General features: G+C 32.1%; 1 protein-coding gene across 1 annotated transcript in view; it reads left to right on the top strand.

Moving 5' to 3' along the window:
- The window catches only part of LOC106467863 (single-stranded DNA-binding protein 3-like), a 54,858-nt gene extending 38,122 nt beyond the window's left edge, over positions 1-16,736 (top strand). The window contains exons 4-13 of the mRNA XM_022396073.1: positions 4,098-4,174; positions 6,023-6,096; positions 7,988-8,030; positions 8,472-8,573; positions 9,471-9,519; positions 10,476-10,535; positions 12,224-12,294; positions 12,518-12,602; positions 13,140-13,249; positions 14,714-16,736. Coding sequence (XP_022251781.1) covers positions 4,098-4,174; positions 6,023-6,096; positions 7,988-8,030; positions 8,472-8,573; positions 9,471-9,519; positions 10,476-10,535; positions 12,224-12,294; positions 12,518-12,602; positions 13,140-13,249; positions 14,714-14,824 — 782 coding nt within the window. The 3' untranslated portion in view covers positions 14,825-16,736. The remainder of the gene's footprint in view (positions 1-4,097; positions 4,175-6,022; positions 6,097-7,987; positions 8,031-8,471; positions 8,574-9,470; positions 9,520-10,475; positions 10,536-12,223; positions 12,295-12,517; positions 12,603-13,139; positions 13,250-14,713) is intronic.
- The last annotated feature ends 351 nt before the right edge of the window (positions 16,737-17,087 follow it).

Here is a 17,087-nt window from a genome sequence, read left to right as displayed (position 1 = left end):
TTTATCTATCGTTCAGTTTGTACATTAAATTTGCATAACCTCTAATTTTTATTTTCCCTACTTTAACTCGAACTTTTGCAAATTCAGTAATGGGGGGGGGGGGGGGGTAGAATGAATAGTTGGTAATACCGTGTTGAATGGCACTCTGTACAGTAGAATGAATAGTTGATAATACCGTGGTTCTACTGTACAGATTGCCATTCAATATTATCAACTATTCATCGTGTTGAATGGCACTCTGTACAGTAGAATGAATAGTTGGTAATACCGTGTTGAATGGCAATCTGTACAGTAGAATGAATAGTTGATAATACCGTGTTGAATGGCACTCTGTACAGTAGAATGAATAGTTGATAATATCGTGTTGAATGGCACTCTGTACAGTAGAATGAATAGTTGGTAATACCGTGTTGAATGGCAGTCTGTACAGTAGAATGAATAGTTGGTAATACCGTGTTGAATGGCAATCTGTACAGTCAATGAATAGTTGATAATATCGTGTTGAATGGCACTCTGTACAGTAGAATGAATAATTGGTAATACCGTGTTGAATGGCAGTCTGTACAGTAGAATGAATAGTTGATAATACCCATCGTGGCTCTCCAAATATTGGGTGCTAGCCGAAGAACCCGTTCATTGCGGTGGGGGAGAAATAGGGGGTCAGGTTCGAGCATGAAACCCTCTATGTCAGCCCTAAGGGTACATACCAAGTTTAATGACAATCGTTCCAGCAGTTCGCTAGTTATAAAGTTGGTTCTGATTAATCAAAGGTTCTAAGTTTGAAGATATTTACTTCACGTGTCTGTGTGTGTGTGTGTATATATATATATAAACAATAAAAAAAAAGTTACAGAAATACATTAAGGACGTTAAATGTGAGTGAGAACTGACGAGAAGACGAACTTGACCACTAACAGAACAAAGGCTAATGCGTTTGTGAGTTATGACATCACCGTACTCTGCCCCTCAGCAACAGCTGTGCTAAATCAAATGTGCCATTAGAACTTCAGTGATATAGTTCCCGTTATATTTTCAAAGAATAATGGCCTCGATTTATACGTGTATAATCATTATATACAAGGTTAGTAAAAAATGTTAATTTGAAAAGGGGAATAGGGATCGTCAAAAAAGTAGAAACAAGTAGAATCGAAATGCAGAGATTATATTTTCAAAACTTCAACTAGAGAATCTGAAAAAGTAAACAAAGAAAGCTGAAAATAATGTAATGACAACCGTATGTTTGGTAATGTTTGTGTGAACCAACTTCAGATGTACTTTAAACAGTTTCTCATGTAAATGTTTTATATTCATAGCTATGGGTACTACTTGGTGACACGCACAACACGTGTATTTTAGTACAGCACATGTTACGTAGTGGTTACATCGCTGTGAAAGAAATGTATAGCATTATGTTTGAAGTTATACTTTTTGTATCTCCTCACAGTAAAAATCCCGAGTTGTTTCTTCTCCACCTCTTGACATCTTTCACCTGACTATATCGACATGAAATTATCCAGGTGTTGTTGTTGAATATGCTTAAAAATGTAGGCATACTTTCACTTATATTGTAAAGAAGTTCATCTGGGACTGATGGTGTAAAGAAGTTCATCTGGGACTGGTGGTGTAAATAAGTTCTACCAGTCCCAGATGAACTTCTTTACACCATCAGTCCCAGATGAACTTCTTTACACCACCAGTCCCAGATGAACTTCTTTACACCATCAGTCCCAGATGAACTTATTTACACCACCAGTTGAAGATTAACATTACACCACCAGTCCCAGATGAACTTCTTTACACCATCAGTCCCAGATGAACTTCTTTACACCATCAGTCCCAGATGAACTTATTTACACCACCAGTCCCAGATGAACTTCTTTACACCATCAGTCCCAGATGAACTTCTTTACACTACCAGTCCCAGATGAACTTTTTACACCATCAGTCCCAGATGAACTTCTTTACACCATTGGTCCCAAGTTAACTTATTTACACTATCAGTTGAAGATTAACATTACAACACCAGTCCCAGATGAACTTCTTTACACCATCAGTCCCAGATGAACTTCTTTCCACTACCAGTCCCAGATGAACTTCTTACACCATTGGTCCCAAGTTAACTTATTTACACCATCAGTCTCAGATTAACATATTTACATTACCTTTATCAGATGAACTTTTTTTACACCACCAGTCCCAGATGAACTTTTTACACTATCTGTCCCAGATGAACTTCTTTACACTATTTGTCCCAGATGAACTTCTTTACACCATCAATCCCAGATGAATTACCACTCACAGGTGAACTTCTTTATACCATCAGTCCCAGATGAACTTCTTTACATCACCAGTATCAGATGAATATATTTACACCATCAGTCCAAGATTAACTTTAAATCACCAGTATCAGATGAACTTATTTACACCATCAGTCCAAGATTAACTTTACATCACCAGTATCAGATGAACTTATTTCACCATCAGTTCCAAATTAATTTCTTTAAACCATCATTACCAGATTAATTTACATGCCATTAAAATTATTAGGATTTCCCAACTGAACACTTTATGCTCTGGAAAACAGTCACCTATATTTGAAAAAGATGTGTTACCTGTTCCATAATCTTTGTGGCCAAACAAGTAGATGTTCCTCCTTTAAAAATATCTTGATTTTGAAGATTACCAGGTCAAATAGCTTACTAGTTTTGTAAAGGTTAATGAAAAATATTTTACATACTTAGATCTATTATCATATTGTTCCCAACTAAAGTACCTTCAGATCTAGATTAATCTTAAATAGATAATTTCAAACTAACAAGAGGCATGATCAGTTGTAATTTCCAGTCTGATAATTATTTTAAATACTCTAACTGAATCCATTTCATATATAAAACCAATTAAGATACATAATATGTTAATGAGTCAGTCCAAAACAAATATGTAACAGTTATTACAAGGGGAAAAGTGCTGTACTCTGGATGGAGAAGTGCTTAAAGTTTGAAATAGTCCCTGCATTAGAACAGCAATGTATCGTCTGTCATCAGGGTGGAGAAGTGCTTGAAGTTTGAAATAGTCCCTGCATTAGAACAGCAATGTATCCTCTATCATCAGGGTGGAGAAGTGCTTGAAGTTTGAAATAGTCCCTGCATTAGAACAGCAATGTATCCTCTATCATCAGGGTGGAGAAGTGCTTGAAGTTTGAAATATTCCCTGCATTAGAACAGAAATGTATTCTCTGTCATCAGGGTGGAGAAGTGTTTGAACTGTAGGCAAAAAAACAAAAAAAGAACTGAAATCCACTAATCTGTGTATTTCTCTCTCTCTGAAATACACATATTATCGTTAGTATATTATTTTATCACATTCATGTAGCTACACTAATATTTCTAGTAATCTAATGTAGAATGCAGACCTAGCACAGAATCCAGACAAAACCTAATGTTGAATACAAACTAAGTGTATATTCTATACAAAATTTAATATACAATATAAACCTAAAATAGAATTTAAATCTAGTTTGGGCCCGGCATGGCCAGGTGGTTAGGGTGCTCGATTCACAATCTGCGGGTCGCAAGTTCGAATCCCCTTTCACACCAAACATGCTTGCCCTTTCAGCCATGGGAGCATTATAATGTGATGGTCAATCCCACTATTCATTGGTAAAAGAGTAGCCCCAAGAGTTGGCGGTGGATGGTAATGGCTAATGCAGATAGCCCATGTGTAGCTTTACGCAAAATTCAAAACAAACAAACAAATCTAGTTTATAACCCAAACCTAACTTCAAATCTTAATGTAGCATAGAACCTAAAACTAGTTATAACATAAACCTAACAATAGAATCTCCACCTTGTGTAGAAGATATATATTATAGAAGTCTTGATATATTAGTTCCAAAACATCTATGAAGACAAGAATACCCACATTTATAGAGTACAGTTTGAAGCTATATGTTTGTAATTCATTTATTCCACCACTTTCTGTTTAAAATAGAGAGCACATATAGACACTGATAACAGAAACATGTTATAATTTCATATAATATGTAATTCATGTTATGATCTTAAATCAAGACACTCATAACATATCTTCATTTTCAGGACCACCTGGCATTAGCTCTATTAACCCAAGGATGAACTCTCCAAGAGGTCAACCCCTTGGGCCTATAAATCCTGGGGTAAGTTGTACCATCTGGTGTTAACAGTGTAGACCATTTTTGTTGAAAATGCAGTAGTCAACATCATTTGTTAAAATATTCCAATACAGCACTAGTTTCAGAAATGTCTTGTTGCAACTTAGCTGTCTGAGCCAGGTGTGACCTAGTAGTTAGCATGCTGCACTGTGAATCTGAGGGTTCTTGTTTTGCAACTGTTGCTACAAAATCTTACCCTGCACTTTAGGTCCATGGGTGTATTATAAGAGTGAGTGTGAAATACCACTATTTGTTAGTAGGAGAGTAGCCCAAATGTCGATACTGGGAGCTGGTGACTAACTGTCTTCCCTTTAGTGTATCAGTTCCAAATTTGGGATGGCTTTGTGAAAATTAGCTGATCCACTGGATTAAATTACATTATGAATATCTTCCATAGCTTAATAATGTTCCAATGTCTAATTGTATCATGGTGTGAGTTTTTTTTTAGAACCACAACTCAGTACTCTAATTGTACCATGGTGTGAGTTTTTTTCTAGAACCACAACTGAGTACTCTAATTGTACCATGGTGTGAGTTTTGTCTATAACCACAACTGAGTATCTAATTGTACCATGGTGTGAGTTTTGTCTAGAACCACAACTGAGTATTCTAATTGTACCATGGTGTGAGTTTTGTCTAGAACCACAACTGAGTATTCTAATTGTACCATGGTGTGAGTTTTTTCTAGAACCACAACTGAGTACTCTAATTGTACCATGGTGTGAGTTTTGTCTAGAACCACAACTCAGTACTCTAATTGTACCATGGTGTGAGTTTTTTTCTAGAACCACAACTGAGTATTCTAATTGTACCATGTTGTGAGTTTTGTCTAGAACCACAACTCAGTACTCTAATTGTACCATGGTGTGAGTTTTTTCTAGAACCACAACTGAATATTCTAATTGTACCATGGTGTGAGTTTTGTCTAGAACCACAACTGAGTAATCTAATTGTAACATGGTGTGAGTTTTTTCTAGAACCACAACTGAGTATTCTAATTGTACCATGGTGTGAGTTTTGTCTAGAACCACAACTGAGTACTCTTTCAGAGCAAAAAAAAGTTTGCTTCAGATTTTGTTCATGTTCTGACATTGAAATATTAACTATATATCTCTGTTTTGGAAAACAAGTGTTACGTAATGATGAGCTGAGTGCTACACTTTTGAGCTATGTCAGACCTCGTCAATCCAGTTACTCCAGAAGGTTTGACTGCTTTTCCTTCTGAAGAAGTTATTTTATTTTTCCTGCAACATTTTGAAGAATTGACTTCAGCACGTTTTCCCAGTATGCCTAAAAGTTTTTTTTATGGACTTTAACGATCAAAATAGACAATTATTACCACAACCTTATCACATGAAAAATATTTTGACATTCTTATTATTAACATATTTCATTCAAAAATACTTTGTCAAATTTTAACATATAATTTAAGGACAGTAAAGGATGTGTTGGTCCATCTTGGCCATCCAATCCACTAAACTAAACTTTAATATAAAAATAAAATACTCAGATCTAGCCCTTATCAATCAAATATTTTTCAAGCCTTTCCTTAAACTCCTTTCTTGCACCTATCACATCTGCAGGTAACCATTCCAAAGTTCAACCACACTACTATAAATATAAAACTGTTTTAGCTGAACGTGGTTCTTATCCTGCCAAAATATATAAGCAAGGAAGAAGAATCTAATGGTCAAGTTTGTGTAAAATCACCAGTGGTTAGCTAATAAAAATAAAATAAAAAATTCAAACTTTCGACTTTGAAAAGGGCAAGAATTTTATATATATGCCAATTTAAGAAGAAGAGAAAAAGAATACTACTCTTTTTTTTTTCAGAACTATGGAACAATGAGGCCACCAATGAATAGTGCAATTGGACCGGGAGGACCTGGAATACTACCTATGTCAGTGTAAAGTTCCTTTTTTAAAAAAATTTTGATTTTTAGATTTTTTCAATAACCATAAAGTTAAAATTAATAGATTGAATCTCAATAAACCTAAAATACATTTTAAGAAGGCAATGATGATATTTTTGAATAAAGTCTTACCTCTATACTGTTATACCAAAGCAGATACATCTGGTACATTCCTTTCTGGATAGAGTTTCTTAGTTAATCTAAATATACTTCTTAGCTGGTTATGTTTTCTTGTTCATATGTTTATTTACATGAATTTTTTCTTCTCTGAAGTTTTTACTTGTCTAAATATTCAACTTCTTATCCATATGTATACCTTCTGTCTAAATGTATATTCTTCTTTGTCTTTCAGCTCTTGGCTTGTTATCTTTGTGTATCTCTATGTTTGTCAACATATCTGTTGAACTACATTTATCATGAAATTATTCATCTTAAGACTTTGTTTTGTTTGAAGTTAAACACAAAGCAACACATGTGTTATCTGTGCTCTGCCCACCACTGTTATAGAAACCCAGATTCTAGTGTTTTAAGTCCTCAGACATACCGCTGTGTCACTGGGGGCTATTTTAAGACACCTGTTGAACTATTTTTAATATATCTATTATATACACATGAAATGTTCATCTATACATATTAGTTTAGATATCTGTTGAACTGTTTGTGTTGATCTGTACAAGTTTGTGTAGGTATCTGTTGATTTTTACATGTTTGTCTAGATATCTGTTGATCTATGTATGTTTGTCTAAATATCTGTTGATCTATGTATGTTTGTCTAGATATCTGTTGGTCTGTGCATGTTTGTCTAGATGTCTGTTGTTCTATACATGTTTGTCTAGGTATCTGTTGATCTATACATGTTCACCTAAATATCTGTTGATCTATACATGTTCACCTAGATATCTGTTGATCTATACATGTTCACCTAGATATCTGTTGATCTATACATGTTCACCTAAATATCTGTTGATCTATACATGTTCACCTAGATATCTGTTGATTTATACATGTTCACCTAGATATCTGTTGATCTATACATATTTGTACTTAATACATACATACATATATGTAACAAAACACTGGAATATCAGGTTATTCTATTTTTAGTTCTCCTTTATTAATTTCTTCAACTAGTTTCATGACTTGAAAGGTCATTCTTCATGATATAATTTTACTGAGAATCTATAACAAAAACATGCAAATTCCATTTTTCAACTAAAAGTAAATAATCTAAATTAAATATATATATTTTATAAATGCACAAACACATAATATACTCCATGTATAAATTAAGTACATTAAGAATGCTAAAAATAAATAAAATTGGTCAATATACTTTCCTCCATCTAACTTTACATCTAATTTCACAAAACCTACTAATGTTGTATATCTCTCAGCATTAGAATGATCTATGTAACCATTATTGTTAGAATTCTTGAAAACAGTATGTCTTTCTTTTCAATATTGGTACCTTTATGTATTTTTATTGTACTTTTAATGTTTATTATGTTAAGAAAAAATAATAGAAGCACAATTTCCTGTCCTTTTTTACAATATGAGTTTTTATTTCACTCATCTAACGGACGGGTATTCCAGCTAGTAGAATATAATGTGTTCCCACATATGTTATACTTTGTAAAGAAAGTTACTGTAGTCATTTTGTTTTGTGTATATATATTTATTATCTTTAAAATAGATGAGGCTCTTGTATCCTGTGCTGAAAATATTCATTTCTATTTTTTTGTGCACCAGACATTATACATGTGTAAGATTCTGTTTTTCACCTGGTAGGTAGTGATTTAAAAAATATGTCACTGAAATGATTAAAACCTTCTGTACTTTTATATCAAATCCTAAACTAAAAACATTTCTTCAACTTTTCTGACAGACCTGGCCCTGGTGGCAGACCATGGCAACCTAATGTATCAACGGTAAGATTTATTCTCAGAAATAGGAAGAGTAAAGCGTATTACTGAAACTGTTTTTACCTGTGAGAATGGCTCAAAATATCAGTTAATAGTGAATTAAGTACGGCCATACTTAAAATAAAATAATACACAAACATGGAAATTGAAAGTGACAAACTATACGTTTATCCTGTTTAATTGAGAGAAACTAATTTTCTAAAATTATATTTTTTTATTTTTGAGTTTATACAGTAATCAAAGAGAGAAGTAACAATTTAGACATGATTTGACATGACTTGTAATTCTACTTGTTGAAACGTTATCCATTGTTAGTGTTTAACAATTTTCCACAAGAAGATTTTTGTGATAACTTACTTATTTTTGTTTAGACAAAAGAGTTACAACCATGCTGCTTAATCGTATTTACTAAAATCAACATAATGTTTTTACTTTGTTGTTTTACAGATGAATTATTCTTCAGCTTCTCATGTGGGTCATCATGTAAGTTCACTATCACTTCATGGGGGTCATTATGTAAGTTCACAATCATTTCACAAGGGTCATCATGTAAGTTCACAATCACTATTTTAACTTGCTGCTGATTCTAAATATCATTTAATTTGGTTGTTAAAAATCTTCAGAAAAATATTTTTTTTACATTTCCACCATCATTTTAAAATACAGAATCTGTAACTGGTTAGTTATATGTAAATCTTGAGTTTGAATAATGAATCTGTAACTGGTTAGTTATATGTAAATCCTGAGTTTGAATACAGAATCTGTAACTGGTTAGCTATATGTAAAGTTTCAATACAGAATCTGTAACTGGTTAGCTATATGTAAATCCTGAGTTTGAATACAGAATCTGTAACTGGTTAGCTATATGTAAATGTTGAGTTTGTTTCAACCTTCACAGTTTTGCTTATTTAATGAAATAAACAGATATTACAGTACTCATGACAGAGAAGTGTGTGTACATCATTATAGCTTACAGGCTTAGAACATGCTGTTTGCCCCAAATGTTACAAAGTAAATGCTTTTAATAAAGGAAACATTTTTTGATCTCATATCACCTTTAGGTAAAAGTTTTGTAATGGTTAGTTTGTGTGTGTGTATATGTGGAGGAAATAATCTTTTTATATAGAATTATGACAAACATCCTAATTCTAATCTAGACCAGTATGGATAGTTAATAATACTTTGTCAAGAAAAATTAGTAATAATATTAGTGTAATGTTTTACTTCATTTTCTGGTCTTTACCAACAAAAAATGAAATTAATTTTACATTTTTGAACGTTCTAGTACATTGTTAATACTAAGTTACAAAGATTTTCATGATGAAAAATAATTGGTCAATTCTATATCAAAATTTTGGAGTTTTTTTATCAACAATTTATTTCCATTGAAAAGCTTGATATATACATGTTTTTCACTGGTACTTGTGGTACTTTTCTATATCATAGGGTCCACTGGTGTCTAGTACAGGAACATCCCTAACACCAAACCCACAAGGTAAGATTTAAGATGGCATTAATTAACTCAGTCTACTCTAGGTTCTATGTCTCTGTATGGTAATCATGCATTAGAATACTTCTCATCCATGTTAACAGATATCTTTGCAATAACTCAGCTTATACGGAATTATTGAAAAAATATAGAAATAAAAGTTTATTCTCAAAATAAGAATTTTGTAACCTTATCTAATTATCAAAGTATTTATCATTAACTTCTGACCAGGGAAAGATACCTACTTAGACCAGCACCAAAAGCTACAAAATACCTGAAAATTAATTATTTGCTTCACGCACTGTCACTAGCTTGTGAGAAACTGACTGTCTCTCTGTTTGAAAATAGTCTTGTTCACTTTCTAATTAAAATGTTTGAGCATTCTGATATGTTAAATTGTTGCACTTTAGCTAAGTTTAAAGGAGAGCTTATCAACAGAAGTATTACTTTATATACTGTTTAACCTTAGCTTAGAATTGTCTTTTAACACAAACGTAGCAAAGCTGAAATACTTGTTTATCATAAGTGTACTTCTCGCCCAAACTTTGCATTTTCAAAATGAGTTGTGCATACTTTAAGAGAGAATTTATATGTGGGTTACAATGAATAGGAGATATTTGATATTTCAAAGCATGGAGTTTATTAAACTTCGATGAGAAGTTTTCTTATTTTTGCCAGACGTTTGCTAAAAGTAAAGATTTTATAGAGAGTTTGTTAGTAGAAGTCCGTTTGTAGCTTGAGCCCTGTAAAGGAGAATATAAAAGTTCTTTTGAAAGTGAATAAAGTATTTCTGTAGTAGAATTTTGTACTCTTTGAACTCCTTTTGTGTTTCATGTTTGATTTGCATTATTATTTATCATTGCTGTTAAATTCAGTTTTTAATTACCTTTCAATCTCTCATACAATCTTGTAGTAAAGTGCCATCTATTGGCAAGATTGAGCAATTATTACATGTGTTCTAGGTACAGCTGGCACTTATTCCCCTGCAACTCCAAGAATAAACACCCCCAACACGCGAAGAGGTGATGCTCTCATAGTACCAACTCTTTATAAATTTTTCTGACAAAGCTGATTTCATTAACAAGATCATACTTTACTGCAACACAGTGCTTGATTATATTTCATTTGTGGCTTAGCTGAGTAATCACTTCTTTCCATTGCAAAACTAATGGGTAACTAGCCCACCTTCTGTCTTAGATAACATTATGTAACTATACAAACATAATTAAAAGGGGAAAAAATCTATGGTTCTGAATTCCTAAAGAAACTTTATGTACTAAGAAAAGTTTTTACCTTCTGTGCTTAATAAAAATAGCCAGTTTGTACCCAGAGTTTATGCTAAACACAGTTTAATTTTACTGCTTTATGGGTTTCTATCGAAGATCTTAATTCTGCAGCATGAATTTTTGCATGTAGTACCAAATATTTCTTTTGCTTGATGCTTCTAATTCCTCACTTCAAACTACCTTGTGTGTTAGGTTTGGTCCAGTGATGTTTACAAGAGTGAAGTAAGTTTTTCTTTTCCTTCTGACACTGTCGTTATTACAGATACTGTGTAAATCAGTTACAAATTATTTTATATAGCACTCTAGGTCATTGTAGTAGATTCTTGTAGGGTAACGTGTATATATTTTTTCCAATGAAGTTTTTGTGTAAAGTTTGTGTATATGTTCCTCATTTTGCATTTGTTGTCATCATAATTTAGATGAATATAATTTTGTTGCTTTTCTATATATTTTCTATGTGTTAATATAACTGGATTAATTTTATATGATGTAATTAATCCTAGACATTTCTGAAATGAATCTTTCAAAAGAACTTACCTACCTTACTTAGTATTACTATTGTATCACTTTACTCCAATGTAAAGACTAATTAATCTAGATAAAATTCCTTTTATTCAATAACAAAAACACGGACAGAGTCTGTCACTTCATTAATACAAAAAACACACAGTCACTACATTAAAAACAACACAATTTCAATTACATATTTAATTCAAATGCACAGTCTTAGACACTTCATTAAGAAACAATACTGGCAATCACTTCATTAATAAAAGACAGCACAGTCTCAGTCACTTCATAAATGAAAACAGCACTGCTTCGGTCACTTTATTAATAAAATTATCACCATTTCAGTTGCATCGTTAATGAAAACATCACAGTCTCAGTCACTTCATAAATGAAAACAGCACTGCTTTGGTCACTTTATTAATAAAATTATCACCATTTCAGTTGCATCGTTAATGAAAACATCACAGTCTCAGTCACTTCATAAATGAAAACAGCACTGCTTCGGTCACTTTATTAATAAAATTATCACCATTTCAGTCACATCATTAATGAAAACAACAACACAGTCTCAGTGACTTAGCAATATTCATGTTTTTCTTGTCTATAATCTTGTGGAATAATCAGTGCTATTGAGGCTGATTTTATGTGCATGAATGTTAGTGTGTATGTTTTTGTGTTTTTACATCCTGACTAATTGTCAAATGATTCAGTTTTTATTTAGTTCTCGTATTTTCTAGTACAGTGAACTGTTACTATTGCATTAATTTTATATTACATGTGAAACATTTACATTCATTTTTGGTAGTGAAGTTTGGAACTGGAACCTGAATTATATATGTTTCTGTTTATTCTATGATAAGCTAAAAGTTTTAGTGACTTACTATACTAATATGTTATTAATTATATATGTTCAGATGCATCTAACTCTGGTGGAGAAACGATGTATACAATGATGAAGCCTGTTCCAGGAGGAAACATGACAGGGGTGAGGGATTAATTTCTGTAAATGTCAGACCCGGAGTTAGGAAAATGTGTAATCATTTTAGTAAAGGGAATTAAGAAGAATGCTCAACAATTAAATCTGTCTTTTTCTTGTTTTTTCATTATTCAATCTAATTTTAATCCTTGTTAGAGGATTTATGAGTTCTTAATAGTCTGGTTTTTACAAAGATCATCTAAATACATTGTGTTCATACTTCTTTGTTCAGTTTCCGATGGGTCCTGCTCCTGATGGTTCAATGGGTCCTATTGGATCTGACATAGGTCCACCAGTAATGAACGGCATGACTTCAGGTGATATGTTACTTTTTTAAAAGGTTTATTGATAAGAGTTTAGGTAAACACTTACTGTCTCATCATGTGAAGGAGATAAGACATGAAAAAGATTTATATTTGTATCATATAACTAATTGTGTTGGATATTTTTTTTAAGTTCAATTATATGCATATATAAAGAATGAAATGGAAAACATTACAGCTTCCTTCTGTTTTATTATAAACAACAGTTTTTATGTATTTCCTAAATCTGTTTTCTGCTCCTCTCTTCATCTGAATATGTTTTTCCTTATCAATTACATGATCTGCTAGTTTTTCCAGTAGTCCATGATGCTTTGGCCTTTTTTTCTTTATGTGGCTGTGTACATACAAATAAAAACAAACAAAAGACTGTTTTCCTGCACATTTACATGTTTTATGGGCACGTATACACTGTAAATATTTTTAAGAATGTTGCACTACCAATATTTTCTATATTCTGTTTTTAGCTACAAGTAGCATTTCTGTTCTCAGTACAATATTTATCACTCATTGAAACTGTGTATATGATCTTAGGTGATGGTTTAGATGGGATGAAAGCTTCTCCTGCTAATGGGCCAGGAACACCAAGAGAAGATGGACCTCCTATGAGTGAGTTTGGTATCCCTGGTTATGGACAAGAAAATGTAAGTTATTATTAGGTATTATAAATTCTTTAATCTTTCTGGAACAGATATATCTGAGTTCATTTTTTATTAAACCAAATTTCATATTATTTTATTTCCTGGTGTTCTCTGTGTTTGTTTTCTATGCTTCTTTACTCTGCTGTGTTTAGGAAAAATAACAGAATATTGATCAAATTGCTTAGCATAAGTTTTCAGTGCTGAGGTTTGGCCAAGAATCTAGTTTCAGTGTGTATAGGAGGCCAACTGCTGATGCTATATTCTTGGGATACAGATACCAGGGGATACATCAGGAATTGACATGCAGTGCCATTTGCAGGCTTGTACTGGTCATCAGGGCACACCCTTGTGAAATTTAAGTGCAGGATAAAGTTCCAGGTACGTTGGCAATCGGTCTTTTCACTGGAGTCGTTACCCTTCATCCTTAGTGCACTTACTTCCCTGCTTCATATGTGAGCTTTCACATGCTGAAGACTTAAACTTTAGCTGAGGACAACTTTTTGTTTTTGTTTATTTTATCAATTTTATTCTAGCCTTTTGAATTTATTTTAATTGTTCTGTATAATTTTTACCGAGCTCCTTTTTTGAATGCACTGGCTTCCTATAATTTTCTCTCCTGTAGAATAGATTTCATAAAATTACCTTCTTTCTAGCATAAACCTTTGATCATACTGTCTTGTCATTGTTCTAAACCTAGGCTTTTGGAAAATGTTTGTAATTCCCTCTTTCTCAGCTAAGACTCGATCAAAGTACAAAACTCGGCTTTGCTGAACTTGAAGTTTGCTGATAGAAAATTCAGCAAATACTGCACTTAAATTTCTGAAAGGTATAGGTGTGCAGAAAAACTCAAGCTACTCGTTTTTGGCAAAACTGAACAGCAGAGGAATCTTAAAACAGATAACTTACATAAGATAGTCAAATTATTTCACTTATCAGTGCCACCGAAATTGTATTTTGTTTAATATTTTTATTATTCTTTATTACTTACAGTTCAACTATATCATTAATCCTTTCCTAATTATCTTACAAAACTTGTTTAACTTGCTTTTTGATTTGTCTTGAGTCAGTTTCAGACTTCAATGGTGAAATTATTAAGTAATTATTTTAATCTATATCTTTCTTCTTCCTAGGAATAGGTTAATATACATTTTTCCTCAATATATATTTTTTTTTTGTATTTGAAATACCTTTATTTTGTGCATGATACAACAACCTCCACCCCTCACCTGCAGTTACTATCCTCTGTCATTTTAATAACTTATCTTAAACCTTGCAGGTTGAGATATGCACTATTTGTTTTTCACAGGGTAAAACAACCTTTATAAAAGAATGTAATTTTATTTAGTGTTATGAATATTTCCTGTTCAAGCAACTTGCTAAGTTTGGCTTTTCAACAGGTTGCTGTGGTGTAACTTGTGCATCAATGATGGAAGTGTGAAATATTGATTTATTTTCTTATGTTCATAGGATCAGAATGAATCAGCAGCAATTCTAAAAATCAAAGAGAGTATGCAGGAAGAAGCCAAAAGGTTTGAGAAAGACACTCCCTCGGAACACTCAGAATATTTCATGCAGTAGCTAGTGCTGTGTCTACTCTATCAAACATTTTGCAGTTTTCCAAGGTGTAAAAATATACACATTACAACATAACTGGTAATTCCACCATAGAATACCATATGAAGCAATTCCTAAGCCTCATAGACAGTGGAATAGGCTTTAACAAACCCTGAAGATTCTTATCAGAATTTCATTAATTAGAGCTCATGTTTCATTGTGACAAATATACAGGATTGGCCACGTTGACATATTCAGCAACTGTTCCAAATCTGCACCACAACTAGCTGTTTCTCATGGGAACCATCTTTTAATATGTGTGTTTTTCTTCATTTAAAAATATACAAGAATTGAAGAGGTTCCAACATTCTTAAAATAGTAACTTAAATGTTTCTGTTTAATGAATGTAGACTAGAAAGTTGTTTGTGTGTGTGTATATATATATATATATCCCAGCTATTACCACAAAGAAAAAAACTTTCTTAGAATTAGTGTGATTTTAATGTAGTGGATGCTGGGATGTTTAGATTTCCATTACTGTGTTTTGTGTACTTCAATTTGTATAAAAAAACTTTACTCTGCTGCCACTCCTATACACATCCTCATAATAATATAAGTGTAACTCTTCTCAACCTGTCAATTAACACATGCTTATAATTAGTGTACTTGACAAAATACCACTGAAATTGTATTAAAAAAAGGGATCAAAGCGAGTTTAGTGATCACTATTGAAGTCTCACCTCTTTTCAATATTTTTCTCCTTTAAACTCATTGATTGACATTCAAGTTGAGACTTTGTAAAAGTGGACATTTCATTAGAAGCTGGAACTTTATCTTAATGTGTAATGTTCTATTGAAATATACATTTGGGGGGGGGGGGGGTTATGCTATTTCAAGTTGGTGCACTTACTTATGTAAAATTTTGTACAGGTGATTTTTTTGGTAAAGCTTGTGATCTGATGAAATTTTAGAGTTCATAGATTTTTTTGTAAATTGTTTTTCTGTGTTTTTTTTGTGTAAATATACATTGGTTTCAAATGACTCAAAGTACATAATGTACAAAACTTCCTGCTTATAAAGTGTGTTTTATATAGAAGCAAAATTTTTAAATCAATTCAACTCTGTATTCATTCAACATGGATTGATTGTCAGCTACTTCTTTCAGTCTTGTTTATTTCTAGTTATTTCTCTTATTTGAGGTGCATAGTACGTACATATATATATATATGTGTGTGTGTGTGTGTGTAGGTAGAGAGAGAGAGCATTTTATACTGTTACATTCAAGTTTTCCCTAGAACAATAAGATTGAAAATATTGTTTAGATATTTTAGATAAATTGCAATTTAAATATTTAATATATTTATTGTATTAACAGTATTTGATTTCTTTATTTTTAATTTTCAAAAAATGTTTTTTTATTAATGTACTTTATGACTTATCATAAATGTTATCTACATCTTGTTCTACATTACATCCATTACCAACTTTTTCTCTACATGTAGAGATCTCAAAAATCTTATTGAAAGGTCTTTAAAAGTAACTTTAGAATACATACATGTGGTAATTTTTACACTGAATACAGTAATTTGAATATTTTAGCAACAAACAAGGTAGTAATGTATTCTGAAACAGTGGGCAGTACCTCTATGATAGTAGAATGTGTTATTTTTTAACCATTTTATAAATTACTTTGAAAAACAAATATTTCTTAAGTTTTACATAATTGTATTTACATTTGAGTATTTTGTAAATTGTGTTTTTAAGATAAAAATGCATCATCTATGGAAGTGAGTTAAACTCATGGCAGGTTTTAAAGTTAGGAAATATTATGGTAAAAACCTTAGAAATACATTCATCGAAAACATTGGTAAACATGTTATATTATTGTATGTATGCTGATGTAAATTTGGTGTGTAAAACTGTAATATCTTTCCAACTAGTGTGTGTGTTCATTTATTGATGGCTACTCAATATTTTTTCTTTATATTTTATCAAGAAGAAAAAAGAAATAATAAATATACAAAAATGTACATGAAAAAATAATAAAAATAGAGCCACAGAACAAATATTCAAAACTGGGGCACAAATCATAAGGTTGGTCATCGTGTAATGTGTCCTGGTTTTTGAGCTACTGGAAGAAGTAAGACCCAAATTGGTACATATATGTCTATATATATATATATATATATATATATATACATACATACATACATATATACATCAGTGCTAGATCTAGTGGGGGTGCAACCCATGAAATTGGATGGGGACCTCAACTTTGAATCATCCT

Source organism: Limulus polyphemus, unplaced genomic scaffold (assembly GCF_000517525.1).
Source record: "Limulus polyphemus unplaced genomic scaffold, Limulus_polyphemus-2.1.2 Scaffold2769, whole genome shotgun sequence".
Lineage (NCBI taxonomy): Eukaryota > Metazoa > Arthropoda > Merostomata > Xiphosura > Limulidae > Limulus > Limulus polyphemus.
This window is presented reverse-complemented; position numbering and strand designations above follow the sequence as displayed.